Below are 27,355 nucleotides of genomic sequence, written 5' to 3'. Positions count from 1 at the left end.
GCAGGCAGCACTCCTGCACGGCTCGGCGCGGGGGCACCCACCTGCAACTAACTTCCCTCTCTCCCCTTTATCTTTTCCCTTTCCTCTCTGCCTTTCTCCGGGCTTTCCTTTTCCCCCTCTTTTCCCCCTTCCATCCATTTTCCTTTTCCCGACACTTTTCCACCCACTCCCGCCCCCATCCAGCGCACCTTTCTTACGCTTCCCCGCAACGCCAGCAACTCCCGCACCCGGGGCAGCCCGAAGGGCCTCTGTCCCCGCAGCCAGTGTCGGGGCCCGCCCGTCCCGCCACGCAGCCGGGGGCTGGGGACGCACCCGCGATCCCGCAACGATCTCCTCTGCTCCCTGATTTTAATTATTTCACTCCCAGGTTGTGATATTTCCAGCACAAGTCCTTAACGCGCCAGGCGTGGAGCGGCCGAATCCAGCTCGCACAAATAACAACACAACGATAATAATAAGATGCCAGGGGGTAAATACGATTATCCGAGGTGATTCTCTGACCTCCTCCACGCTGAGAAAAAAAAAAATATTTAAAAATAAAAACTCTAATCCCTTGCCCCTCCTAAACATCGCCTTCCTCGAAACCCGAGGAGAGGGTAAAACGTGGCCTGATGCAGACCGGGGGAGCCGCGAAACGCCGCGATCGCGGCGGGAGCAGCCGCCGCTTGAGCCAGCCTAGCGCTCCCGCGGCTCCGGCTCTCGGCGAGCTCTGCTCGGGTTATTTATTTCTTCTTTCCTGTCCTCGCCTTCCCCCTCCCCTCCATTCCCTTAAAAAAAAAAAAAAAATAAATAAAAGGGATATATGAAATCCAGCAGCTCAATTAGGCTAAAAGCTACAGAATCGGCGCTGCCAGCCCCGCTGCTCCCGGCGCCCAGGCGAGCTTTGGCCGCCTTTCCTGGCTCCCGGGAACCGCCGGTTCCTCTCCGCCTCCTGACCAACGAGAAACCAGATCCCGGGTGGCACGGCAGACCCGATGGGGCAGGAGAAGATGGGGAACAATCTTTGCTCCATCCCTAGCCCTTCGGTGCCTTCCCTGCTGCCCGGAGCCGCTCGGGAGGGCTCTTGGCTGGTTTCCTTTTTTTTTTTTTCCCCTCTTCTCCCTGAGAGAGGGGAGAAAAATAAAATTGCTACAAATCGGATCTTCTTAATTTTATGGTCCTGATTTTTTTTTTTTAATTTACCGCTGTCGCTGTCCTGGCCATCGCTGCCGGTACGTTCCCCAGCCGGAGCTGGGGAAGATGCCTACCCTGCCGCCTCCACGGGGCAGCCCAGGGGTGCAAGGACGGCACCGCCGAGCGGACACAGGGAAAGCGGGGTTCGCCTGGCCCACGGCCCGGTCTCGGTTTCCCTCCACCGGAGGAGGCCCAGTTACTTACTGCGGGGCCTCGGCGGCTGGGAAGGGCAAGGGGGGCCGTGGGCAGCCTCCCGAGCTCCCGGGACCGGTCCGGAGGCGATGCGGCTCCGCTCCGGCCCCGCCGGCTTTGCGGCAGAGAGAGAGGGGCCCAGACGAGCGGAGCCAGCCCAGCCAAGCCGCATCTCTGCCCGGCCGCCGCCATGCGAGGTCTGCCGCCAGCCGTGCCGAGCCCCCGGGCCGCTGTGTGGCTCGGGCGAGAGAGGATGCTGCGGGTGAAGCACTTCAGCTGGCTGGGCTGCCGGCGCTGGGAACGGGCTGCCTGCTCTCTGTTGGGTAAGGGAGGCAATTTTCTTGGCAGAAATACATGTAATATTATTACATTTTTTCCTGCTTCTTTTCGGCAATGCCTTGCTCTGATCGGGGCTCTCGCCTCGGCCCGCTTCGTGCAGGCAAAGCCCCTGCACCTGGGAGAAAATTGCGCCGTGCGCTTGGGGTATTCGGAGTAAATTTTTTAGGCTTTGGGGTTTTGTATTATTGTTGTTGCTATTTTGCTTTCTGGGGATTCGGTCTGCCGTCTTTTTTATTTGTTTCTTTCCTCTCCACAATTTTAGCTGGATACGTACAAAATGGCTTCATGGCACAGCTCAAAGCGCCAGCGAGCATCCTGGGGAGGGATCAGCGGGAGCTGCCTGGGCTTTGGGGCTCCTCGGCCGCAGCGAGCAGCGTCCGGAGGCATCCCGCGTCCTGTCTCAGCTGGGTCGCCCACGGGGACCTCGGAACCGTCTTTTCTTTTCACGCACCCACGGGAGAAAACTAGCCGCAGCTGCGGGTGGTCCGACGGGACGGGGACGAGCGGCGGGGCCGGCGCGGCTCTGACCATGGTGCTGTACTGACCTTCGGCCCTGCCGCGACCGCGGAGCTTCCGCGCCCTCCGAAGGGTGGCACGGCCCCGCTGCCCACTCCCGCCACGGGTGACCCCGGCGCTGGGCAGGGCGGGCGGCCTCGGGAGAGCCCGGTCACCGGGCTGCCCCTGAATTACTTAACGTGATCGCCCTGTAACGAGTCCGCTGCCTTCCCCTCTTCTACGTCCTGCACGTCTGACGTCACTTTTCTTTAATTAGGAGAAGTTATTTTTAGCCAACCTGGAGTAACCCCCCGCGCCTCGCCGAGTCGAGCTGCATCTTCTCTTAATTTTGGGGCTTTCCCCCCCCCTTTTTTTTTTCTTTTCCTCCCACACTCGGGGCTTCGCCCAGAAACGGCAGCTCCCTACGGGCGCGAAGGAAACACGTCGCTTTGTTTAGCAATTAAAAGCCGCCTCCGAGCAAGCCCCGGTGCTGTAAAGCCTAAGTAGCAGTGTCCCAGCCCCCGGGTGCTCTTTTTCCTCTGGGCAGGGACCTAGGCGGGGCCGGTCCCGGACCCTCCTTGCTCGGCAGGGCGAGGCTCTGCCCAGCCGGGAGCCGGGAGGTGGAGACACGTCGAATAGACCTGGCCAGGTGCAGGGTCTTAGGCCACCTGCACTGCTATGATTCGGGTTTCCTCAAGGCTGAGGCCTAAAACGCGTTTCACTCCCAGGGAGATAGGAGAGGGGGGAAAAGGGAAAAAAAAAAAAGGAAAAAAAAAAAAAAAAGAAAGAAAAAAAATAAAAAGGAAAAATAAAAAAAGAGAGAGAGAGGGGAAAAAAAAGCCCACAAAGCAAACAAAACATCAAAACCCAACAACAAATCAAAGCCCAAAGCAATAAGCGTTTGCAGGAAGGCAGGGAGCAGAAGGGGAGAATGAATGGGAGGGAAAAGGGGGAAAGGCAGAAAATAAAAGAGAACAAAAAGGGAGGAAACAATGGGGGGGAAAAAAAACAGGATTAAATATTTTAAGAATAGGGGGAGGGAGGGGGGGGAAGAGATGCAGCAAATAAAAAAATAAAAGAAACCCTCCATTACCAGAAGGCGATGGTGGATCGGGGCACGGGCAGCAGCGTCCCCGCTGCTGCTCCGCGGCGGTAAACCGCCGCTTGCCCTGTTACAACCACTCCCCCCGCAGAGAAAAGAGGCTCCGCAGCCTCCCCCGCTGCACCGGGAGACAGAACTTCCCCGGGCGCCCTGGATTTCTCCCGCGGCCTAAAGCCTGGGTGCCTCGGGAAGCTCGGCCTCGCCCAGGCGTTTTGTCCGGTCTCCATTAGGCCAGCGGGCGGGGACGTTTGAGGGCAACTCAGCAGCCCCCCGGCAGTACTCGTCCCCAACTCCTCACCGTCCCGTCGGGGCTTAGCCCGCCCCAGGTCCCCCTGCCCAGCTGCAACCTCCCGGGCAGCCGGCGAGAGGCTGCCGGAGGAAACACATCCCCGGCAGCAAACGGTCCCCCACGTTCCCCGGGTGGGCCGGAGATGGGGTGCGGCGCGGGGCGGTTCCTGTCCCGGTCCCGCGTGATACCTGCACCTGCGGGCACCCAACTTCCCCGCGGGAACCGGCCCAACTTCATCACCCATCTGCCTCCCTCCCTGCCTCCCTCCTCCCCACCGGCAGCCGATGCGCCTGTGTCCTCCCTCCCGGGGGAAAACGTCCCTCCCGCCTTGCTGGGGCCGCCCCACCGAGGCGGCGATGCCCGGCCGCAACACTCACTCTTGCTGCCGTGCCGAGGACGGCGGTCCCTGGCCAAATCGGGCGGCAGGGGCCTCCCGGCTCCAACCGTGGGCAGGCGGGCAGAGGGGCGAGCAGGGTTGCCCTCGGCCAAGCATCATCCCCCGGCCCCGGGAGCGAGCCGGCGGGGGCGGCTCTGCCCGGGCTCCGTGCGTCTTCCCGGCTGCTGCCGGTGCCGGCTCTGGTTGCTGGCCAGGAGCTGCCGCCGCCGGCAGGCTCTGCCCGCACTGACGTCAGCCCGGCAGCCTCCTATTCACTCCAACCATGGCGGAGAGGAGGAGGAGGAGGAGGAGGAGGAGGAGAGAGAGAGAGGGGGAGGGGAGGAGGCAGGGGGAGGGAGGGGGAGAGGAGGAGGACGGGAGGAAGGCGGTGGTGGCGGCGGGGGTTGGTGGCTGGCAGGCTCCACCGAGCAGAAAGCGCAGCCCCTCCGCCTCACCCACATAATTACCCCCCGAGGATGGGGCTGAGCGAGGGAGAGGGATTGTATTCCCCCCACCCAGGTCCCCAGGGAGACCCTCTGCCGCCCGCTTCTGCGGAGCCACCGCCGCTCACCTGGTCACTCCGCCTGGCATCTCGCTCTGCCCCTAGCACAGGAGGAGAGAGCCGGGGGCCGGACCCCTCCTGCAGCCCGTGTCCCCCGCTCGGCTCTTTCTCCGGTTCTTCGAGCTCCTAACACCCCCTCCCGCCACGGCTGCAGCCGTCCCTAGCGCTCCGTTCCCCAGCAGTTCCCCGGCCTTCTTGCTCTGCTCCCCGCCTCGGCACGGCCCGGCACGGCCCGCACCGCTGTCCAAATGCTGAACGTCCCCGCGGCTCCTGGGCACGACCGGACCCGGCTCGGCCCACTTGAAGCCGTCGGGCAGAGCCCGGGAACTGGCTGTCCTAGGGCTCCGACTCCGTCCCCAGCGGTGGGGGTCCCTCCTGCAGACGGGCCGAGCTGAGCCGAGCTATGCCATTCCTACCCCGAAGCCAGGCCGCAGCACCGCGGCCCCTTCGCCCCGACAGCCGCAGCGAGCTGGAAACGGGGCGCGGGCACGGCAGAGACCGCCTGCGCTTCTTTCCTCCGCTCCCTCCATTTCTATCTTCCTCGCCTTCTGTACAGAATTACACACATCTTGCATAGCCGGCAGCCTCTGCCGTAAGGCAAAGAAAAGCCCCCCTCCCCCCTCCAAGCCCCCATCAATACCCCACCTCCCCTCAACCCCTCCTGGCACACCTTTACTTCGCTTCCGACCTCTCCTTCCTCTTCCTGCGTGTAACCCGGCTCCTATTTTTTATCTCAGATTCACTCCACCGGTGTCCGGAGCGGCTCTGGGGAGTCTCTCGCCGCCCCGATGAGAGCAGAGGGATCCCCGGACAGGTTTTCTATGTAGGAAAAAATAAACCGATCGAGCCCGAGAGATCCGCAACAGCCGAACACTCCGCCTCGCCCTTTACATTCCTGCTTTTTAAATCCCCCCGTTATTTTTTTTCCTGGGTTTGGTGTGGGGTTTGGTTTTTTTTTTTCTCCCCCCGCATCTGCGAGTTGCCGCGAAAAAGAAATCTAACCCCAAATGCCACCGCCAGCAGAAACCGGAGGTCGTTGCCAAATTCCGAAGGATTTTATTTTAAAAAGCAGTTAACGCCATTAAAAAAAAAAAAAAAATCAGAAAGAAAGAAAGAAAGGAAGGGGAAGGGGGGGGGGGAAGGGGGGGAGGGGAAAAAAAAAAAGCGTCTTCTCCTCTTCCCGGGGAGTTTAAGAAATCCTTTTGCTCACCCAGAGTCGAAAACCTAATGGCATTGTCGTTAAACACGAAAAGGAGAATATTAAGAAATTGCAGCACTCCCTCCCGAGCGCTCCCCTCCACCCTCCCCACACCACCACCCCCCCACCCCCACCCCCCCCAAGTTTATTTGCCCTAATAATTAATTCACAAGAGCTTAACTTCGGTGTAACCCCGGCGGTCTTTTCATTAAAAAATCCCCGCGTTTCCTATTGAATTAGCTCTGCCCCATTGTCGCTGAAATGAAGACGCCAAACCAACTTTTACCCTGAGCATTTTCTCACCAGCCCAAAGAAAAGTCTCTCTCTCCTCCTTTTTCTTTTCTCCGATTTTTTTTTTCCCCTTTTTCTTTTTTTTTTTTTTTTCTCCTTTTTTTTTTTTTTTTTTTTTTTTATTTTAAATTCAAGCACCCAGGCGTTGGACGTGTCCTGCAGTTTAACTACTTTCAAATTCTTTGTTCGGGTCCCACCGGGGCTCTATTGTCACCCTATTGAGAGAGCTTATTGCCAAGTCAAGCCTGAGCGAATTGAGACACACACGGGAGGAGTCCCGGGGGCTGGGAGTGGGCTCCGGGGGCTGCTCGGCCCGGGAGGACCCCGACCCAGAGGCGAGCGAGCTGGCAGGGCGCGGAGCAGAGGCTGCCTGCAGCCCCGGGGCCGAGATCACCGGCATCTCTCTCCGTCCTGAGAAATCGCCGAAGCAGCCTGGCGCCGCAGGACCCCGGTTCGGGGGTGGGGATGAGACGGCCCTCGGCCTGAGTAACCCCCAAGGATCAGGCTCCTTTGCACCCCTAAAGCAATCGCAGCCCGCAGCGCCGACAGCGCCCGGGCTCCGCTACCACGGCTGCGGGCAGGAGAGGACTTACCTCGGATGCCCGCGGTGCGGCCAGCATCCTTCCCTCGCTGGTTCTCCCTTAATACCGAAAAGGAGGCCCCCCAAGCCCCTGTATCCCATCCCCGACCCCCACACAGCGCCCTGCCTCCTCGCGCCCTCGTCGTTGCTCACTTTGGGAGCTCCGGAGCTCTTCTCCCGAACAAGAAAATATCGGGATGTGAGGGGCTGCTTTTCTTTGACCTTTTCATTCTACCCCTCCCAGCTCCCCTCCCCTCCCAGTCTGGAAAAGGGGGTGCGAACTGGGAAAGGGGGGCACGAGATGCAGAGAAGGGTTATTTCAGGAGAAAAACGCTGAAAGAGTGGTGTTGGGCACGGGATCCCACGTAAGCCCGTACGTCACCTATAAAAATTGCCCATTTCTCCCGTTTCTTGGCTCCCGGGGCGGGCGGCTGAGATACCTCTTCTTGCGGAGGGGGGTTAAAGCCCCGTTAAAATCGCACCGCGTTAATACAGCCTTCCTAAAATCGAGAGGGGAAGGCAAGAGACGGGGAATGATGGAAGGCAGGGGCCGCTTCACTGCAGTACCCCACCTCGCCCTGCCCCGGGATGATATTTGGTCGCATCCTACTCCCCCGAAACACGCACCCGGAGCCATCCTCAGCCTTTCGATGCTGGCGGGGCGATGGGGCTTTGAGGGATTCCACGTCGGTCCCATCAAGAGGGCCGTGACGGGGAGGAAGAGGCGACGGTCACCGCCTCCCCCCTCACAGCCGCGGTCTTCCCGGTGAGACCGGCGGCCTCTCCGCCGTGCCCCAGGGGAAGAGGAAGCCCTTGACCCCTGGCCCCGGGGGCAACAGGGTTAAACAAAGTCCCACCGCCCCATTATCCGACCGACAGCACCGGCGGGGAGTAGGGTCTCCAAGGCGGGGCGGGGAGTGTGGGGGGGGAAGTTGCATTCCCCAGCGCTTGTACCCGAGCCCGACGGGGCGTACCAGGATGGGGATGCTTCCCCTGCAGACAGACAGACAAAGAGCCTAGGGGAAGGGGAAAAAAAGAAAGGGGGGAAAAAAAAAAAAATAAAAGAGAGCGCTACTTAGGCATTGCAGCCAGCCCTGCCGAAACGGCGGATCTGGGGCTTCTGGCGGGCTTGATGGTGGCTGTTTATTCTTTTTTACAGCCGTGCGCTGCCTTGCCGAGCCGCCCTGCCCGCACCCGGGTGAGGTACAGACAGCCCCGGCACGGTCCTGCCTGCGGACAGCGAGCGGGGGCTCGTTGGCATCGACTCCCTCCAGAGTGCTGCGCCCGGGAAGGCTTCAGAAATGAAGCGGCGAGAATAATTCCAGGGATTTCCCCCCCCCCCCCCCCTCTCTTTGGAAGGAAGGGGAAAATTTTTTGGTGGCTCAGGTTTGTATTCTTAAATTTATGTTTTATATTGTGGGATTTTTTTTTTTTTTTAAGACGGAAAAGCAGATCAAAGACCCCAAATAAGAAGCGCTGGCATAATGCACCGGAGGGGAGAACAAGACCTTCGCAGCCTGGTCCTTCTCCAGAGCTACTTTGCACCAGGTGCCCCCCAAATTCTTCCCCGGTTCACCTCCCGCTCCCTCCCAGAGAACCCGTGGCCCCGCAGCATCCATCCTCGCTGCCTCGGCACTGCTAGCTCCCAGCCTTAGCCGCAGAACGACCTGGGAAACCTCAAGCCCCCGTTATGGGTGGGTCTGAGCACGTGCATCACCCACGGGGTGGGTTCTGCCAGGCGGGTACCTTTCGCTGCTGGGTGAAACTGGGTGAAGCATTACTCGCCTGTCTCCCTTCAAATCTCAGGCTGGGATAGGGGCAGCAGTAGGTATTTCAGGGGTTACTGGGATGCTGTGAAATACTTTCAAAGCCGCAGAGAACAGCATCGTGCTGCTGCTTTCTTTTCGGAGAGGAGGAGAACAGATTCCCCCTCCTCCAATCCTGCACCCCTCTCCTCGGGCGTGCAGGACTTCGGGGGGGCTCATCCCGGGATTGGAGCTCCACAGGGGCTGGAAGGGGCAAGGAAGGGGCCGCAGTGCCTGGTAGCCGCTGCCCGGTGCCCCAGAGGGAGCACAGAGCGGGATGGGCCCGGAGCCATGCCCACGCCCCGACGGCCGCGGTCCCGCGGGAACGGGGCAGCAGCGGGGCCGCAGCGACACCTGGCGGCTCAGCAAGGCGCCCTCAACGCCAAGGTCAAGGTTGGGGACCCCAGACCCCACCGTTCGATCCAAGCCACCCTTGAGACCTCAAAGCTTTAAAGGGAGAGGTTCTGGGGTGCAGGTGACTGCCCCGGCTCCTGTCGGATTCTGCTGAGGGGAGCCCCATAAACCACCGCCAGGAACACGGCAGGGCTGCGGGGTGACGGGGAGCAGGGTGGTGGGTGCTCAGTGACCCGCCCTGGGAGCCCACGGACGGGGAGAAGGAGAGCGAAGCACGACAAAGGTGTGACACCGTGCCGGTCCCCACGTTGCTGCGGGGCCGCTCCGTGCCCCGGGACCGCTCTGCCGCGCCCCTGGTACCCACACCAGAGCTCTCGGGCTTCGCGCACGTAGCCGCCCCTCTGCTTTTTTTCCTCTCTCCAGTTAAAAACACGAACAAAACGCGAACCGTTCATGCGTTGATTCCGGTGTCGTGGAAGCAGCAGCTCCAGGCCAGCACCGGTTCCTTTGACAGGGGCCGGGAAACAAAAAGGGAATAGCGAAAGACCCTGCTTTTTCCCCCGACCGCGGCAGGACTCGAACCTGCAATCTTCTGATCCGAAGTCAGACGCCTTATCCATTAGGCCACGCGGCCGCTCCAAGAGCCGATTTTCCGTGCGTTCTAGTGAGCCTATAGCCGGCGGGCCGTACTATGGTGTGGGGGGGAGCGGGATAGGACGTCAGCGAAACCGGAAGCCTTCCCGGGGTGGCCTGGGTTGGACCCGCCCTGCGGAGCAGGCCCGGGCGGAGCGTGGCGGCAGGAGCCGGTGCCTATTGGGGTGCGTCTGTGTAACGGGGATCCGTCTGTGTAACGGGGGTGCGTGTGCGGTTTGCGGGCTCACGGGGGCTGTGCAGGGCTGCGGCGGTGTGTGCATGTGCGCAGCTGTATAAGAGGGTGCATGCGTGCCGGGGGTGTGTGCATGGCTGCGTAGAGGCGTGCAGGGGGGGTACGGATCCACGGGGGGTGGTTCGCAAACTTATGGGGGCTGCGCACAGATGCAGGCGGATTCACGGGTGCGGGGAAGGGTGCACGGGGTGCATGCGTGCGTGGGGTGGTTTGCGAACTCTTGCAGGGGCTGTGCGCGGCTACGGGGGTTGCTCCGGCAGGGATGCGTTCCTTGGGGGGCTGCATGCCTGCGGGGTGTGCAGGGCTGCTGGGGGAAGCGGTGTGCCTGTGCCGTCCTGTGGGGAGGGTGCCTGGCAGCTCGCTCTTTCCCAGCTGTGCGGTGCCTCGGGCGGCTTCGGCGGTGCGTGTCCGTGGCGGTGCCGAGCTCGTCTCTCACGGCTGCCCTGTCCCCGTAGCTCCGGCCGCCCCGGGGCGAGCAGCCTGTGCTGGGGGAGCACCCCTGCAGCGAGGGAGGATGAGGGGCTGGCTCTGCAGGAGGTCGTTGAGGGGCAGCGCCAGGACCCGGCGATGCTCTTCCACTTCCTCGGCCAGCCGCCCGCTGCCGGAGAGCCCGAGTCCGGAGCCAGCCAGCGACCAGCGGCGCATGAACCCCCTCAACATCCAGATGCTGTCCAAGAGCCTTCATGAACAGATCTTCCGGGGGACCCAAGTACACTACTCGGCAGCAGAGGTCCAGAAGAGCGTGAAGCACCTGCAGCAGCACGACCTGTGGGGCAAGGAGACCTCCACCCTGCCTGACGTGGAGCTGCAGCTGCCCCGCATGTATGGGGACAACATCGATGAGCATTTTCGTCTCCTGGCACAGAAGCAGAGCTTGCCCTACCTGGAGGCAGCCAACGAGTTGCTGCGGTGTGAGCTGCCTTCCATGCCCACAGAGTGGGCATGGCAGCTTGGCTGGACCCGCTATGGCCCTGATGGGCAAGCAGAAGCTGTTGACTTCCCTGAGGAGCGGGCGATGGTGTTGGACGTGGAGGTGTGCGTGGCTGATGGCCACTGCCCAACGCTGGCTGTAGCAGTCTCACCACGTGCCTGGTGAGATATGGTGCTGGGGTCATGCCCGTCGTGGTGGTCAGGGGAACACAGCTTTGGAAAGGATAAGGATGCTCCTCAGCAGAATCTCTTCCTGTAGATGACTGCTGCCTTGTGGGAAAAGCACAGGGAAGCCCCAAAGTGTGGCTTTGGGGTGTGGGATATGTGTCCTGGTTAACAAGAGCAGCATGCCCCAGGGTTAGTTGCCTCCCTCCCATAGGCAGGATCCTGCTCAGCACCCACAGCGTGGTGGTCAGGAGGATCCTGAAGGCACAACTGGGCACAGGATCTCCTACTTAATTTCTGACAGCTGCGGGGTGCTGCGTGTCCTCTGCAGGTACTCGTGGTGCAGCAGGCGGCTGCTGGAGCAGCGATACTCCTGGTCCAGCCACCTCACCCTGGCTGACCTCATTCCTCTGGAGAGCCCAGCAGGTGCCAGCTGTGCCAGCAAGCAGGACTGGCTGGAGAGAGTGGTGGTGGGGCATAACGTGGCCTTTGACCGGGCGTTCATCAAGGAGCAGTACCTCATCCAGGTAACCTGCAGTGCTGGTAGCTGTGGTTGGCTTCTTGGAGAGTCATTGGCATCAGCTTCTCAGGGTCATTTTGTCAGGTGCTGTCCCTGGGGTTGTGAGGTTTGATTCCTTTTAAGGGGAGATACTCTTGTACCCTGTAGAGTTGCAGCTGAGGACATGGCAAGAGCCTTTGAGCAGCTGGCAGCCTGCGCTGGGGATGCTCTTGGCCCTCAGAAGAGGGTGCCGGGATGCAAAGCATTCCCTCCATGAAAGCAGCCTCAGCTGAGGGCTTGCACCTCTGTGGTGGAGGGTGGTGCTTGCTGGCAGGTGCAGTGTGTTTGGCAGCACTGTTCTCCTCTAGTGTGTCCAGACTGCCTCTTTTCTCTGCCTCGGCGTGTCGCAGGGCTCCCGGGTGCGCTTCCTGGACACCATGAGCATGCACATGGCCATCTCGGGGCTGACAGGCTTCCAGCGGAGCCTGTGGATGGCTGCCAAGCACGGCAAGAGGAGGGGGATGCAGCAGGTCAAGGAGCACATGAAGAAAACATGCAGCAAAACGGAGGGACCAGCTGTGAGTAAAGGAGCTGAGCTGCTGGCGGTGGTGTGGGTGGCAGGGGACCATTTGATCCTGTGTTGGGACCATTTCCTCCTCTCCTGGGGCCGTCTGCTCCTGTCTGACAGAGTAGGAACTGCTGGAGCAGCTCTGGTGGGTGAAGCTCTCCCAGCACCTTCCAGATGAGGTGGCCTTGGTTCCAAATGGAGCAGCAGCAGCATTCTCTGCCTCTGCTGACCTCAGCTGACCTCAGCTGCAGCTGATCCTCGTCCTGCCCTGCCTGACCTCCCCTGTTGCTCACAGATCACCTCGTGGGACTGGGTGCACGTCAGCAGCATCAACAACCTGGCGGACGTGCACGCGCTCTACGTGGGTGGGGAGCCGCTGCAGAAGGAGGCGAGGGAGCTCTTTGTGAAGGGCACCATGGCTGACATCAGGAGTCACTTCCAGGTGGCCATCCCAGCATCCTGATGGGCAGGGGGACCTGGAGATGGGAGCGGGGTGGGAGCAGCTGTGGGAGAATGAATCTTATGAGGAGTGTCTGAGGGAGCTGGGGCTGCTTAGTTTGGAAAAGAGGAGGTGAGGGGAGACCTCATTGCTCTCTACAGCTACCTGAGGGGACATTGTAGAGAGGCTGGTGCTGGTCTCTTCTCACAGGTAATTAGTGACAGAATAAGAGGGAACAGCCTGAAGACTGGGTAGGTTTAGACTGGGTATTAGGAAGATGTTTTTCCCAGCAAGAGTGGTCAGGGATTGGAACAGGCTGCCCAGGAAGGTGGTTGAGTCACCAACCCTGGATGTGTTTAAAGGTGGTTTGGATGTGGTGCTTGGGGGTATGGTTTAGGGGTGAGCCTTGAAGAGTGGGGTTCTGGGTTGGACTTGGTGATCCTGAGGGTCTTCTTCAACCTGAATGTTTCTGTGGTAGTTTCCATTTTGCTGCTGCTCCACGTGAGGGCTTTGGGTGTGTGTGGGGCTGTGATGTTCCCCATCCTCCTGTAGCCTCAGCACCTTGCCCTGCACTGCTCTGCCGGCCCTCACCTGCCTCTGCCCCCCAGGACCTGATGTCATACTGTGCCCACGACGTCCAGGCCACCCACGAGGTGTTTCAGGAGCAGCTGCCGCTCTTCATGGAGAGGTGAGGGCTGCTGAACTCTGGCCAGGGGCTGCAGGCTTGGCTGGCATCAGGGCAGATCATGATCCCTCTGGGGATGGGATATGGCTCCTCTTCAACTGAAGGTGGTGGCAGGAGATTGGGTGCTTCTGGACCCCTTTCAGGAGAGATTTCAGGCCACTCCTCTGTAGGTGTGGAGGAGTAAGCAGCAGCACAGCATGGCTGGAGGTGGCAGGTAGACTCCATGAGGTAAATCAGAGGTTTGGGGTTACTGCATGAGGTTGTTTTCAGGACAGCAACTTCCATGCAGGGCAGACAGACCTTACAGGGCTCCTTATGGCTTCAGGGGGGCAACACTGAGGGCCATGTGAGGCTGGGAACCTCTTAAGTGAAGATGGATTGGTGTCTGCCATAGCCTGGTGCTTCCAGGGCAAACCCCTTTGGCAGACATCTAATTCCTCACTGCTTTGTGCTCTAGGTGCCCCCACCCTGTGACACTTGCAGGGATGCTGGAGATGGGGGTGTCCTACCTGCCTGTCAATGGGAACTGGAAGAGGTACCTGGATGATGCTCAGGGCACCTACGAGGAGCTGCAGAAGGAGATGAAGAAGTCTCTTATGAACCTGGCCAATGATGCCTGTGAGCTGCTGCATGAGGACAGGTACCTGCGGGCTGGGGGTGCAGGTGTTGCCCCTCCTAGGACAGACCAGATGCTGGGTGGTCCTTGGGGGGGCTGTGGGCAGGTGCTGGGGATGGAAGCAAAGCTGCTCCCATGTGTCTGCAGGTACAAGGATGACCCCTGGCTCTGGGATCTCGAGTGGGACACACAGGAGTTTAAGCAGAAAAAGAATCCAAGGAAGAACCAAAAGAAGAAGGATCAGGATGGAAAGAGCAAGGCCTCCCTGGTGGCAGTGGGCACAGATGAGGCTGCACAGGAGTGGCAGGAAGGTGAGTGTGGGGCATCCCTGGGACATGGATGCTTGAGGGATACCTTCCCATGGGTGCCGAGATGGAAGGATGTGGTTCCTTGGAGCCAGCAGGGTGAAGCATTGCTGATCTGTGACCTTACACTGGGGGCATGAGGCCAGGGGCTGGTTTGAGGTTGCCAGTGGGGTGGCATGGGGGGCTCTTTGCCACCTAGTCCTCCTTGCCCCACCAGATCCTGGTCCCCCCAGCGAGGATGAGGAGCTGAAAGCCCCTGCGAGCCAGGTCTGCCTGGAGCGTCTGAAGGAGACGGTTGTGCTGCAGCCCAAGAGACTCCAGCACCTGCCAGGCCACCCAGGGTGAGCTGGGGACCCTGGGTATCCCCAGGCTTTGCCCTGCGTGGTCTGACCCACCCTTGCTGCCCTGCAGCTGGTACCGCAAGCTGTGCCCACGCCTGGAGGAGGCAGGGTGGGTGCCAGGGCCCAGCCTGATCAGCCTGCAGATGAGGGTGACGCCCAAGCTGATGCGCCTGGCGTGGGACGGCTTCCCCCTGCACTACTCAGAGAAGCATGGCTGGGGCTACCTGGTGCCAGGGCGCCAGGACAATTTGCTGACAGACCCCTCAGAGTCTGGGGGCCCTTCCTGCCCGCACAGGTGAGGGGGATGTAGTGGGGTGCTGAGCTGGGGGCTGCCAGGACCCTGGCCAGGGGCTGCCCTGGAGCCTCGGCCCCGTGCTGGGCGTGTGAGCCCTGTCCTCTGCCCTGCCAGGGTGATCGAGCAGCTGTACAGGCAGCACTGCCTGGAGAAGGGCAAGGAGCAGCCCCCGGGGCAGGAGGCTGCTGTGGAGAATGGGCTGCTGCTGCTGGACGATGGCATGATGTTGCAGGAGGTGAGGGAAGGGGTGGAGGGCCCTTCAGTGGGAGGAAGATGTGGGGCATGATGTTGCAGGAGGTGAGGGAAGGGGTGGAGGGCCCTTCAGTGGGCGGAAGATGTGGGGCATGATGTTGCAGGAGGTGAGGGAAAGGGTGGAGGGTCCTTCAGTGGGAAGGAGATGTGGGGCATGATGTTGCAGGAGGTGAGGGAAAGGGTGGAGGGTCCTTCAGTGGGAGGAAGATGTGGGGCTGGGCTTCTTCCTGTGTGCATGCAAAAGCCAGGCCTGTGTGTGGCTGCAGAGGATGAAAATGAAAAACTTCCTTTAAGAGTCTGGAGTCCCTGGAGAGCTGGTGTTTGACCCAGCTTCCCCCATGGGCCCTCCCTGACACAGGTGGAGGACCTGAGCCAGTTGGAGGTGGAGGTGGGCAGAGTGGATCAGAGCCTGGCACAGGTAAGGGGGGTTTCCTGCAGGATGGGGTTGTGGATGGTTCCCTCTTTCCTTGACTTCCTCCCACCTGAGCACGTGTCGTCACCTTGCACTGCTGGTTGCAGGAGATGGATGAGCTGTGTGAGCTGGCGGAGACAGGGAGCCAGCCCCCGCACCACCACGGCAACGGTCCCTACAACGATGTCAACGTCCCTGGCTGCTGGTTCTTCAAGCTGCCTCACAAGGCAAGCTGGGTGCCCCTGGGGGCTTCCTGCTCATCCTCTGTTTCTGCTGCGGAGCCTGGCATTGGGCGGTGCCCATGGCATTCGCGGCGGAAGGATGCAGAGAGCTTGGCTGACCCGGAGCTGTGGCGCCTCTCTTGCTGCTGCAGGACGGGAATGCTAACAACGTGGGAAGCCCTTTTGCCAAAGACTTCCTGCCCCAGATGGAGGACGGCACCCTGCGGGCCGCCGTGGGCCGCAGCCACGGCACCAGAGCCCTGGAGATCAACAAGATGGTCTCGTTTTGGAGGAACGCTCACAAGCGCATCAGGTGAGCCTCGGCCCTCCGCTGCGTCGTGACCCCACCCTGAGTGGAGGCCTCCTTGTGCCCGGGGGGAAGGCCCTGCAGACCCAGTGGTGCTCCGTGTCTCACCTGCTGCATGTCCTCCTAGCTCCCAGATGGTGGTGTGGCTGAAGAAAGGGGAGCTGCCTCGCGTGGTCACCAGGTACAGCGGGGAGCGGCCCCAGCCAGGGTCATGGTCTCTTCTACTCTGCTCTGGGAGGGCTCTGGCAGGATGATGCTCACCCTCACCTCTGTCCCAGGCACCCTGACTATAACGAGGAGGACGGTTACGGAGCCATCCTGCCACAGGTGGTGACAGCGGGCACCATCACCCGCCGGGCGGTGGAGCCCACCTGGCTGACAGCCAGCAACGCCCGGGTATGGCCAGGCTTGGGTCATTGCAGGGCTCTGCTGGGGCACCCTCTGCGTGTTTTGCACTGATGGGAGCAGCCTGGGTTGGAAAAAGAGAGGAGTTTAGGCTGGATGCTGCAGGGGTTGAGGTGGCAGGGCTGGTGCTGGGGGCCTTGTCTTGCTCATGCGCTTTGGGAGGGGGGAAAGAGTCAGCAGGGGCTCCTGAGCCTCCAAGTGTGGTGAAAGGAGGAGAAAATACTGAAGCATGAGATTCTGTCCTTCTGCAAGCTCCCTTTCTTCTGTGCTGGAGGAGCCTGGTGGGAGTAACCGGGTTGGTGATGCTCTGTGCGTGCCTTGAACCTATTTCTGCCTTTCAAAGCAAGACAGGGAGGGGTGTGGGCAGTGCTGGCACAGCTGCAGCGGGAGGGCTGCTCCTGCGCTGCTGAGGAGGAGAGGGAGGGGCAGGGCTGGCGCTGAGCTGGGCACCGTGTCCCGCACGCAGGCTGACCGGGTGGGCAGCGAGCTGAAAGCCATGGTCCAGGTGCCGCCCGGCTACGCCCTGGTGGGCGCGGATGTGGACTCGCAGGAGCTGTGGATAGCCGCCGTGCTGGGCGAGGCACACTTCGCTGGCATGCACGGTAAGCGGGGGCTGTGCCGCGGCGGGAGGGCGGGCTCGCTGGGCAGCGGGGTGCCCCCCTTCCCCCAAGGCCGGGTCTGTCGGGTGTCTAGCCCTCGCTTCCCTCCCGGCAGGCTGCACCGCCTTCGGCTGGATGACTCTGCAGGGGAAGAAGAGCAACGGGACGGACCTGCACAGCAGGACCGCCAGCACGGTGGGCATCAGCCGGGAGCACGCCAAGGTCTTCAACTACGGGCGCATCTACGGGGCCGGGCAGCCCTTCGCCGAGCGCCTGCTGCTGCAGTTCAACCACCGGCTGAGCCCGCAGCAGGCGCGCCACAAGGCCCAGCAGATGTACGCCCTCACCAAGGGCGTCCGCAGGTGGGTGCTGCCCCACAGAACCCATCGGCGTTAGGGGCTGGAAGGGACCTCCAAAGCTCATCCAGTCGACCCCCCCCTGCCAGAGCAGGGGCACCTAGAGCAGGCCACACAGGATCACATCCAGGCGGGGCTTGAATAGCTCCGGAGAGGGAGACTCCACAACCCCCCTGGGCAGCCTGTGCCAGGGCTCTGTCACCCTCGCAGGGAAATAATTCTCCCTTCTGTTTCCATGGCACTTCCTCTGCCTCAGCTTCCACCACTGCCCCTTGTGCTGGCATTGGGCATCACAGAGCAGAGCCTGGCGCCAGCCTCTTGCCAATCACCCTTTACATATTTATAAACATGAATCAGGTCACCTCTCAGGCTCCTCCTCTCCAGGCTGAAGAGCCCTCAGCTCCCTCAGTCTGTCTTCCTAAGGATGGTGTTCCACTCCCTTAATCATTTTTGTGGCTCTGTGCTGGACTCTCTCAAGCAGTTCCCTGAGGTCTTTCTTGAACTGAGTGGCCCAGAACTGGACACAATACTCCAGATGTGGCCTCACCAGGGCAGAGTAGAGAAGGAGGAGAACCTCCTTCGACCTGCTAACCACAGCCCTTCTAATCCTCCCCAGAATCACGTTGGCCTTTTTGGCCACAAGAGCACATTGATGGCTCATGGTCACCCTTCCATCCACTAGGACCTCCAGGTCTTTTTCCCCTTCAATGCTCTTCAGCAGTACCTATACTGGTACATGGGGTTGCTCTTTCCCAGGTGCAAGACTCTTCACTTCCCCTTGCTGAACTTCATTCAATTTTTTCCTGCCCAACTCTCCAGCCTGTCCAAGTCTGGCTGAATGGCAGCACAACCCTCCTGTGTCAGCCACTTCCCCCAGTTTGGTGTCATCAGCAAACTTGCTGGCAGCACACTCAGTGCCCTCATCCAGGTTGTTGATGAGAAAGAGAGACTGGCAATTGGAATGTGCTGTCCAGGGAGGTGGTGGAGTCACCATCACTGGAAGTGTGTAAAATAAGACTGGATGAGGCACTTAGTGCTATGGTTTAGTTGATCAGATGGTGATAGGTTGGACTTGATGATCTCAAAGGTCTTTCCCAACCTGGTTTATTGTGTATGTTGAGCAGCACTGGTCCCAGTACTGACCCCTAAGGTCAGTACTGGAGCCTGAGTGCTGGGCAGGCTGGTGGCATCCCACTGGACCACCCCTGGGTCACTCTCCCCTCCAGGTTTCACCTCTCTGAGGAGGGAGAGTGGCTGGTGAAAGAGCTGGGCCTGGAGATGGACAGGGCGGAGAATGGGTCAGTGTCAGCCCAGGATGTCCAGCGGCTGCAGAGAGAAGCCACCAGAAGGTGAGGTGCTGTGACCCTGCGTGGCTCTGGTGCTGTCTGGGTGTGAGGCAGAGGGAGCTGCAGCCATGTGGGTGGTGAGCAGAGAAGGGAAATAGGGCTGCACAATCCCAGTCCCCTTCCTGCTCCCCCAAGACTGAGTAGGTTTGATCTGGAAGGTCTCATTTGAGGAGAGACTGGGTGGGGTGCTTGGTGCCATGGTTAGTTGGCTAGATGGTGTTGGGTGATAGGTTGGACTCCATCTCAGAGGTCTTTTCCAGCCTGGTTAACTCTCTTCTATTTCTCTCAGTCTCTCCCAGTGGTCACTTGGCAGCAGGAGGCTGCAGGGACTTCTTTCTGGCTTCCCCAAAGCAGGAAAGGAGCATTTGAGGTTCTCAAATGGGGCCTGTGCTGCCCTCCCACGCTTCCAGCCAACCTTCCCTCTGCCCTGCCAGGTCCCGGAAGAAGAAGAAGTGGAATGTGGTGGAGCAGCGAGTGTGGGCTGGAGGCACCGAGTCTGAGATGTTCAACAAGCTGGAGAGCATTGCCTTGTCCCCATTGCCCCAGACTCCAGTGCTGGGCTGCCACATCAGCAGGGCCCTGGAGCCTGCTGTGGCCAAGGGGGAGGTAAGGACGTGGTGCTGGGCTGCCAGCCTCCCACCTTTGCTTGTCTTCTCCAGAATGGCAGTCCCACATTCAGCCACTCTTAGATTCTGGAGACCCTACAGGACACCCACTGCCCCTCTTCTTCAGCTGCATGCCCTCAGGAGACCCCAGCCCTGAATTTAGCAGGCTTCTCCCGGGAGCCCTCTTGGACTGGGACCAGGCGCTGCACCCTGACCCTCTCTTAGTGCCTGTGTTTCCTTCCACCAGTTCGTGACCAGCAGAGTGAACTGGGTGGTGCAGAGCTCTGCTGTTGACTACCTGCACCTCATGCTGGTGGCCATGAAGTGGCTGTTTGAGGAGTTTGACATCAAGGGGCGCTTCTGCATCAGCATCCACGACGAGGTGCGCTACCTGGTCCAGCACCAGGACCGCTACCGGGCCGCCCTGGCCCTGCAGATCACCAACCTCCTCACCAGGTGAGCTGCCACTGCTGGGGATGTGCCTTTTGGGGGGAACAGGGCTGAGCTCAAGGGGTTGGGGTGACAGCTGTGATGGGTTGAAATCATGCCCTCCACCCCCCATCTCCAGCCCCCCAATTATTTGAGAGAATTACCCTCCAGATAAAATTGCCAGGCCCAGCTCAGTTTGGGGTGGAAGCAGATGAAGCTCTGTTTACAAGCAAAACTACAAGCTGGAGGTAAGAAATGCAGTGAGGATGTACAGGATGCACAGCAGATGTGCAATAGCTATCTAGCTACCATTTATAAACAGCACAGAAACTGCTCAGAACTCCCTGGGTGGATCCAGGGGACCCGTTCACCTCCTCCCCCCACTTCCCTCCCTCCTTCCCATTCCCTCACACAGGAGTCAAAACAGAGGCACCCCTGGCAAGGCAAGAGGCAGAGAGAGGGAAGTTGTAAGCAGGGACAGGAGAAGAGAAGAGAGGAAGAACTGCTCTAGATTGCCACTAGCCATCCAATGAATTAGATAGACCTTAGCATTGTTTTCCTTTGTGCATCCAATGGTAAAGCTTCAGCCTTTGCAGTCAGGGACTAGGCTGAAGTTCCCCCTTCAAGCTGTAACAGCAGCAGAGGTGTTGGTTTAGCCCAGGGCAAGCTGGTGCAGAGCAGCTTGCTTCTGCTCAAGGGAAGCTGGCAGCAGTGGAGGTTGCAGCTCCCTCGCGCCTGACTCAGGTGGCTGTAAGCAAAGCTCAGCTCCGACTCCCAGGAGTGATGTGCTGGCAAGAGGGGGATGTTGCCAGCTTTGGGCTCCTGCAGGGATGGGGCCAACAGATCTGCTCTGCTGGGATGTGAGTACATCACCTTCTGATCCTCCAGGGCTGCAGGTGGTGTGTGGCAGCAGCCCTTGGGCTTGACTGAGCAGCTGGGAGCCTGACACTGTGTCCTCATCTCCCTCCTGCCTTCAGGAGGCACAGCTTCTTGTCTGCTGCCAGCACTGGTGCTGTTGTCTCTTCCACAGTGTGGGGCATTCCTGCTGCTTCCCTGCACTGTGCAAAGCTGAGCTCAGCCTAGAAAAGCTCCTGACCTCAAAGGGCCCCCCTCCCCTCAGCTCTGGCACAGCCAGCTCTGCCAAATCCCTTCCCAGTGCTGGGGCCATTTGGTTCTGTGGGAGCTGGCCAAAGCCAAGCTGTTCTCTCCTGTGCTGAGGCAGGGATGCAGCAGGGGCAGACACCCTGATGTTTGTCTTTGTGCTGGCTGCTGTGTGAGCCCAGGGCTTCCTGCTGGGAAAATCCAGCATCATCTCTGCCTGGGAGGATTAGCCAGCAGCAAAGGGTTGGGTCCTTCCCATCTTCCAAGGAGGCTCAACCTGCTGCTACTCTTTCTCCAACATCCATCTGGCAATGCCTGACCCTCCTGGTACTGAGTGCTTCAGAAGCACCTTGACTACCAGCTGCTGAGTGATGTGGGTGCAACCTACACTGCCCTGGTAGCCAGGGCTGGCCAGGACTTTGTGAAGCTGTGGCTGATCAGAGCCAGGTGTGACGAGGCTGAGGGTGCTGCGTAGCACTGTCCCACCTGGTCTCATGTTCTTCCAGGTGCATGTTTGCCTACAAACTGGGCCTCCAGGATCTGCCACAGTCAGTGGCTTTCTTCAGTGCAGTGGATGTTGACCAGTGCTTAAGGAAAGAGGTCACCATGAACTGTGTGACGCCCTCCAATCCATCTGGGATGGAGAAGAAGTATGGCATCCCTCAAGGTCAGTAGGGTTGAGGAGTGTCTGTGCAAGGTAGTTCCCTCTGCACAGGCCTCCCCAGCTTAGGCAAAGCGCTTTGGCTGAGCAGTTGTCCTCTGAGAGCTCCTCTGTTGGCCAGGAGTACCTCATGAGCCCTCAGCTCTCTGCCCCATCACCTGCCCTGCAGGGCAGTCACCAGCCCAGCCCCTCTACCTCTTTCCTTTCTCAGTCACCAGCTAGTTTGTGCTGCTGCTTCCACACAGCTCTGGTCCTGATGAGCCAGGCTTGGCTCTGTTACTCCACACATGTTTGCTTTGTGCCCCTCAGAGAGGAGCCCTCTGGTGCAGCTCTAACCCAGCCTGAGTTGGGGCTCTTCCTTCTCTGGAAGGAGGCACCTCAACAGCTGTGTGTATTTTGTGTTCCATCCCCCCCAGACTGTTCCAGCCCACAGTGCTTTCTCTCCTTCCCCACCCCACTCAGCCCAGCTCAGCTCTGATCAGAAAACTGCTGGGACACTGCTGTGGTCTTCCCCAACCATCCTAAGTCCCAGAGCTGTCCATAGCTGCACTTCAGCAGCTCCTCCTCAAGGTGTGGCAGCTTTCTTTTCCAGATAAGAACCTGCCCTGAGATTTGGTCTCTGAGTTGGACACATCACACATTCCACTCCTCTTAGGGAACCTTTATTGGGAATCTTGCAGGGGAAAGGGTGCTTAAAGACACAGGATTTGTGTTTGTGGGCAAAAAAAAAAGGAACTTCTGTCCTCACCAAGAACAAGGTAAACTCAACAAGTGCATCAGGGTCTGCACAACTGTAACAGCAGAAGTGGCCAAGGAAGCTGTCACCTCAGCTCCCTCAGGGGCTGCAAACCAGCAGCCAGCTTCAGCTCCCAGTCAGCACAGCTCGTGGTTCCAGCTTCCCTCTGGGCTGGTTGTTGCATTCACACCACCACACCAACCAGAAGTTTGAATACCTGTAGGGTTTTCTGTGCTCCATCCTCTGAACTAAAGCAACTCTTGACCCTCACCCCCCCTGTGTTGCAGCCTGTGAGTGTGCTGCAGAAGGCAGGGAATTGATTGTCCCATTCTTTCCCAGGAGAAGCACTGGATATCTATCAGCTCATTGAAATAACCAAAGGATCACTGGAGAAGAAATGATGACACCAAGAGTGCCAGCATGACAATTGTCCAGGTTGTGTGCCACAGCCTGGCTCTTCTTTCAGGAGATCTCTTGGCAGGGACTGATCCTGCTCCCTCTGAACCCTTTTTCTTTCAAGAAGGGATGCTCCAGGGCAAGAAACTTTTGGCAGCAGCACCTTTGAGTAGCAGAGGTGCTGCTGAGGGAGGCAGCCAGCTGTAAAACCTGACAGGGGGGCCAGAGCCACTGCTTTGCACACTCCTGGGCAGGAAGCAAGAAATCCAAAGTATCTGGCAAGAGAAAGAAGGTAGCTGCAGTTCTCCAGGGCCAAGCCAGGCTGCCTCAGCCCAGGCACTGTGGGAGTAGGCAGCAGCCACAGCTTCACTTTTTTCGCCGCCTCTTCTTCTTGGGTTCCTGGTTCTCATCTGCCTGCTCCGTGGTGCTGCTCTGCAGGGGGAGGGGAGCAGGACAGAGTGTCATTGTTTGTGTGTGATTAGGCTAAGGAATGTTTACCTCAAGCAAGAAACCAGCTCTGCAGAACAGGATGTACTTCTCTTTTCCACTCTTAACCATGTGCCTTCTCTCCCCCACTGAGACCTTCCCCCCATGGCTCCAGCCCTGTTCCTGCTGTGGAGCTCAGACCACAGGTGAGCAGTGGCACAGGGACAGGGTCTGTGTCTGCTGGAGTTTGGCTTTTCCAAGCACTCAGGAAAATCTGACCAGAAGCACCAATAAAAACCTGGACAATCAGCAAAGTCAGTTGTCTCTCTTGTTCTGAATGCAGCACTGCCCAGGGGAGGGGATGGCTCTGAGGAGAATGATGCCTGGCTGTGTTTGCCCTGCCAGCTGTTTAGCTGCTACCATCAACCTGGCTGCACACTCACTTTGGATCATGCTGCAAAGGTCTAATCCTGGCCAGCCAGTAGGTCCTCAGAGGGAATGCTGATAGACCTCTCTGCTTGCTGAGGCAAACAAGAAGGCCTTAAGAACCTATCTTCCCTAAAACCAGAGGTGCAGCCAAGTGGTGCACGGCAATAAAGGCCACTGGAGGCAGAGAGAGGGCTGAGTGCAGCAGGGGCCAGCAGCCAGGCTGTTAGCTCCTCCGTATCAGCTGAGCACTCAAGCGAGAGCTAACCCAGGGAAGCCAAACTGTCCTGATTTCACACAGACAGCTCCCAGGAACGGTTGGGCTCCCAAGGGGGGAGCTGTTGGTGAGAGCAGCTGCAGCAGCTCTGACCTGCTCGTTGTCTGGCTCATTCTCAGCATCCTGGGTGCTGTGCTCCTGCATGGCGCTGTCCAGCACGGCCGCGTTGATGCGGAAGTCCCGCGAGGTGCTCAGCTTCATGTACTGCATCAGGTTCACCTGCAGCAGCCAAGGAGAAGCCAGAGGGAGAGGACATGATGCCATTAGCATCCTAGTCTAGTTTTCTGCCTTGCCTCGGCCTGTGCACAGCGCTGGGGCCGAGTCCCTGAAGGTAAGAATGCAGGCTGAAAGGAAAAGGTCGGTGACGAAGCAGCTGCCCCTGTGCGGTCCTGGGGCCCAGCTCTCTTCTCCTAAAAGCCAGGGGGGCACCACTTGGTGACTCTCAGGTTGTACCTCAGCCTGGCACATTTCTCTCTTGTTTGTGAAACAGAGTGGGGGAGAGGGGTGAGGAAAGCTGCCCTTAGGTGTGAGAGTTCTGCTCAAGCAGAAACCAAACGATGTTGGCTCGCAGCAGCACCGCCACTGGCACCTGCTGTAGCTGTGTGGGGGCAGCTTGGGCAAAGGCTGAGAGAGGTGCAAGGCTCTTACACCTGCCTCCTTTGAGCACTGGAGCTGGAGCACCTCTGCTGTGAGGACAGGCTGAGGGAGCTGAGATTGTTCAGCCTGGAAAAGAGAAGGCTCCAGGGGGGCACCTTGGAGCTGCCTTCCAGTACCTGGAGGGATCCTGCAAGAAATCTGCACAGGGACCTTTCATGAGGGGATAGAGACAGGACAAGGGGGAATGGTTTGAAGCTGAGGCAGAGCAGGGTTAGACTGGAGCTGAGGAAGAAGTTCAGTAGGAGGGTGGTGAGACTCTGGAATAGGCTGCCCAGGGAGGCTGTGCCTGCCTCCTTCCTCCCTGGGGGTGAGGAAGGCCAGGTTGGATGAGGCCTTGAGCAGCTGAGCCTAGTTGAGAGGTGTCCTGCCCCTGGCAGGGAAGTTGGAGGAGATGATCTGTGAGGTCCCTCCCAGTCTGAGCTATTCTATGATTAATAGAAGCTAAAAGGTGGAAGGTGGACCAGCAGTGGCTCTCCATCACATCACTGCTCCCTCTGCTCCACTGAGTTCAAGTCAGAGGAGAGCTCTGCTTTACCTTACCTTTGACTTCTTGGAGAGATGGATGAGGAACTTCTCATACTGCTCTATGGCAAAAACCAGGTTTGGGATTGGCTTGGTGTCCCGAAGCACCTTAGCCTGGAATGCAGAATGGAGGCTGAGAGGTCACAGGTGGAAGTTAGCAAGGCATGAGGAGCACAACAGTGCCTTCAGTAGCACTGGTCCATGCCAGCTGTAGCCCAGCAAGCTTTGCCAGCTTGTTACTGGCATTAAATTGACTCCCATGCTGGTTCTGCTGTGAGGCTGCCTCAGGAATTGCTTTGTACTCTGACAGCCGTCAGAGCAGGACGCCCTCTGCTCCAGCTGTGCCAAGGCATCACAAGCACACACTCTGCAGGCAGGGAGTGCTTGGCTTTCACTACAGTTTTGCCCTGTTTATTTGCCACCACTGCTGTTTGTTCCCCACGGCTTCAGCGCAGCACTTCAGCCCCTGCTCAGCGAACAGCTGGGAAGGTCATGCTTGAGGCTTTGAACCCCTTCACATCATGGGACAGCTGACAAGACAGGGGACATGCTGGCTGTGAGCACAAAGGACATGAAAGAGCAGGAACCTGCCAGCGGGCTCACTTGCTCCTGACCAAATCCTTCCAGTCAGTTTCAACTACCTCACTTTACCTTTAAATGCACTGATGAAACTAAGACAGACTGCAGCAGAGGGCAGGACTGGGGCCAAGAACTTAGCTCCTTCCTGTCCTTTCACAGCTTATGCCAAATGATAACATTCCAGACCAGACTTAACCTTTGGTTCCTGGCTGGGAGCTTCTAGGCTGCATTTAGTGAAGGTGGATTTGTTCTGGTTTGGTTTTCCATTTAGTTGCTTGGGTGGGTTGGGCTTTCTTTTTTTAAGGCCTTTTCTCTGAAGCTAAGGTAGAATAAATCTGAATGTGTGCCTTAAAGGCTCAATCTGTCCTTGGTGATCTCTAAGAAGCCACCAGTTAACACAAGCCTTGGAGCCATGAGCCCAAGTTCAAATGCAGCCTGTGTTCTAACAGAGTGACTCAGTCTTACCATGACTGTGGAGACTGCAGCAGCTTCATCCTCTTTCTTCTTCTTTTTCTTCTCTTCTGCAAAGCTTAAGCTCTCACTGTGGATGTTCTGAAGGAGGGTGCCAAAAAGATGTGTCATCAGAGGGTAAGGAGTGATGAAAGGCCAGAGCAGCCTTTGCTCTGGCCAGCCATCAGCATGAGCAGCTAGATGACAGAGAGGTGGTGAGACAAGGATGGATGGAATTGGGAAAGCATCTCAAAACAAAAAGAGAAGAAAGGAAAACCTCATTTCAGGATTTATCCTTCCAGAAATACACACATGTGAGCAGGCCTCAGGAGTGGCAGCTCTGCACACCACTCCACCTTCCCCAGCACTCCAGTGCCTCACCCCAGCACCCAAGTCCTCTCCAAACGCTTGGGCACTGCAGTCCTTGGCACCCACATCAGTTTGCACTGTGATGCCTGCAGTGCTGTTGACCTTTATTTGCCATTGTGGTTAACAGCAGCATTAATCTCATCCAAAAAAACCCTGACATGAAGAGGGAGAGGAAAAAGAAAAGCTAAAGCCCAGCTCCCCCAACCCTCTTCCTTCCCTGCTCCAGCAGAGAGCAGCGAGCTGGGTCCCGATGGTGCTGAAATGTCTTGTGCTATTATTTGACACAGCAAAGCTTGAAACAGGAGAAACTCAAATCCTGTCAAGAAGATGAATAATCCCCCAAGGTGCCCATGTAGTGCAGCTGATGCACCACTCAGCACCAGGCAGGCTGCCTGTGACTTTGCCAGTTCATTTAGGCCTTACCTGTACGTAGGTAATGAAGGAGTAACACTGCGGGGTCAGGTGGGAACCCGAGAGCTTCACCTGCAAAGGAGCAGAGAGGTTGGGGGTGCTCCCAGCTGGAGGCAAGGAGCCACTTCCCCCAGCAGCTCACACTCACCAGCTTCTCCAGCCTTCCTGGGATGGTGGTGGAGGTGCTGCGGCAAGCCTGGATATACTGCAAGGCAAACAGGAGAGCTTCTGCCAGGGACACAAAGCAGCTCGTCCAACAGCACAGGGGGGAGGGCAAGATTTGCAACAGCCACCCTCCCCAGAGCCTTGCTCTATCCCAAATGGCATGGCTGCACTCCAGAGCTGAGAGAGAGCTCTGGGGAACTCATCACCTGGTCTCCAGCTAGCTCCACTGGCCTCTTTTCATGGCCCTCTTCCCCCAGGGCCAATGCTTCAAGCCACATGCAGCAAGGAGTGCCAAGGGCAGGGTGGCTGAGCACAGAGAGAACATCACCAGTGCTGCTCATTGTGGCACACAGCTGCATAGAGGAACCTACAAGATGCACTGGCAAGAGCCAGCTCGTAGGATGCTAGGGGTTGGAAGGGACCTCCAGAGATCAAGACCAACCCCCCTGCAAGAGCAGGACCATGGAATCCAGCACAGGTCACACAGGAATGCATCCAGATGTGTCTTAAAAGTCTCCAGAGAAGGAGACTCCACAACCCCTCCAAACCCTGCATGGCCAAATTCAGCTGGAGAGAGTCTTCCCTCCAGCTCCACTGCTGCAGAAAGGTCACAGCACTGAGGGCACGAAAGCCAACCGAGTAAGGATGGACTCATCTCCTGCAGGAGATCAACCAGCCCAGTCCTGAGCAGAGCTGCTGCCAGGGGTCACTGTGAGCCTGCTGTAGCAGATGGCAGGGAGCTGTTAGCTCTCAGCCAGCTGA

General features: G+C 58.7%; 2 protein-coding genes and 1 non-coding gene across 4 annotated transcripts in view; 1 reads left to right on the top strand and 2 right to left on the bottom strand.

Moving 5' to 3' along the window:
- Positions 1–9,317: 9,317 nt before the first annotated feature.
- TRNAR-UCG (transfer RNA arginine (anticodon UCG)) lies at positions 9,318–9,390 on the bottom strand. Its single transcript has one exon. It is a non-coding gene; the product is annotated as a tRNA-Arg (tRNA).
- A 121-nt stretch (positions 9,391–9,511) lies between these two features.
- Positions 9,512–23,051, top strand: POLG (DNA polymerase gamma, catalytic subunit). Of its 2 annotated transcripts, none has more exons than XM_068143412.1 (23): positions 9,512–9,574; positions 10,098–10,734; positions 11,069–11,264; positions 11,647–11,814; positions 12,100–12,246; positions 12,852–12,931; positions 13,386–13,572; positions 13,696–13,855; positions 14,067–14,190; positions 14,261–14,485; positions 14,600–14,720; positions 15,096–15,155; positions 15,257–15,376; positions 15,523–15,683; positions 15,805–15,858; positions 15,956–16,073; positions 16,549–16,684; positions 16,797–17,043; positions 18,264–18,386; positions 18,818–18,989; positions 19,236–19,444; positions 21,025–21,185; positions 22,255–23,051. In XM_068143412.1, exons 2-23 carry the CDS (start codon positions 10,157–10,159, stop codon positions 22,314–22,316), a joined length of 3,609 nt encoding a protein of 1,202 aa, XP_067999513.1. In that variant the 5' UTR covers positions 9,512–9,574; positions 10,098–10,156; the 3' UTR covers positions 22,317–23,051. The 2 variants fall into 2 exon arrangements, with proteins under 2 accessions (XP_067999513.1, XP_067999514.1); XM_068143413.1 differs by having other exon boundaries at positions 9,515–9,612.
- Positions 22,657–27,355, bottom strand: part of FANCI (FA complementation group I) — a 32,396-nt gene continuing 27,697 nt past the window's right edge. Inside the window, exons 32-37 of the mRNA XM_068143410.1 lie at positions 26,577–26,633; positions 26,441–26,500; positions 25,664–25,750; positions 24,638–24,733; positions 23,534–23,659; positions 22,657–22,743 (exon numbers count right to left, since the gene is read on the bottom strand). Coding sequence (XP_067999511.1) covers positions 22,678–22,743; positions 23,534–23,659; positions 24,638–24,733; positions 25,664–25,750; positions 26,441–26,500; positions 26,577–26,633 — 492 coding nt within the window. The 3' untranslated portion in view covers positions 22,657–22,677. The remainder of the gene's footprint in view (positions 22,744–23,533; positions 23,660–24,637; positions 24,734–25,663; positions 25,751–26,440; positions 26,501–26,576; positions 26,634–27,355) is intronic.

The sequence above is a fragment of the Melanerpes formicivorus genome, unplaced genomic scaffold, assembly GCF_026170545.1.
Source record: "Melanerpes formicivorus ecotype bairdi unplaced genomic scaffold, bMelFor1.0.p_v2 SCAF_10, whole genome shotgun sequence".
Lineage (NCBI taxonomy): Eukaryota > Metazoa > Chordata > Aves > Piciformes > Picidae > Melanerpes > Melanerpes formicivorus.
Note: the sequence above shows the minus strand (reverse complement) of the source record. Positions and strands in the feature narration are given on the sequence as shown.

Excerpts from the sequence above, each read along its gene's own strand:
- POLG (XM_068143412.1), top strand. The coding sequence starts at position 10,157 with ATGAGGGGCTGGCTCTGCAGGAGGTCGTTGAGGGGCAGCGCCAGGACC. Across the intron at positions 13,573-13,695 it reads TGCTGCATGAGGACAGGTAC|AAGGATGACCCCTGGCTCTG; the intron begins CTGCGGGCTGGG and ends GTCTGCAGGTAC. Across the intron at positions 17,044-18,263 it reads CTCACCAAGGGCGTCCGCAG|GTTTCACCTCTCTGAGGAGG; the intron begins GTGGGTGCTGCC and ends TCTCCCCTCCAG.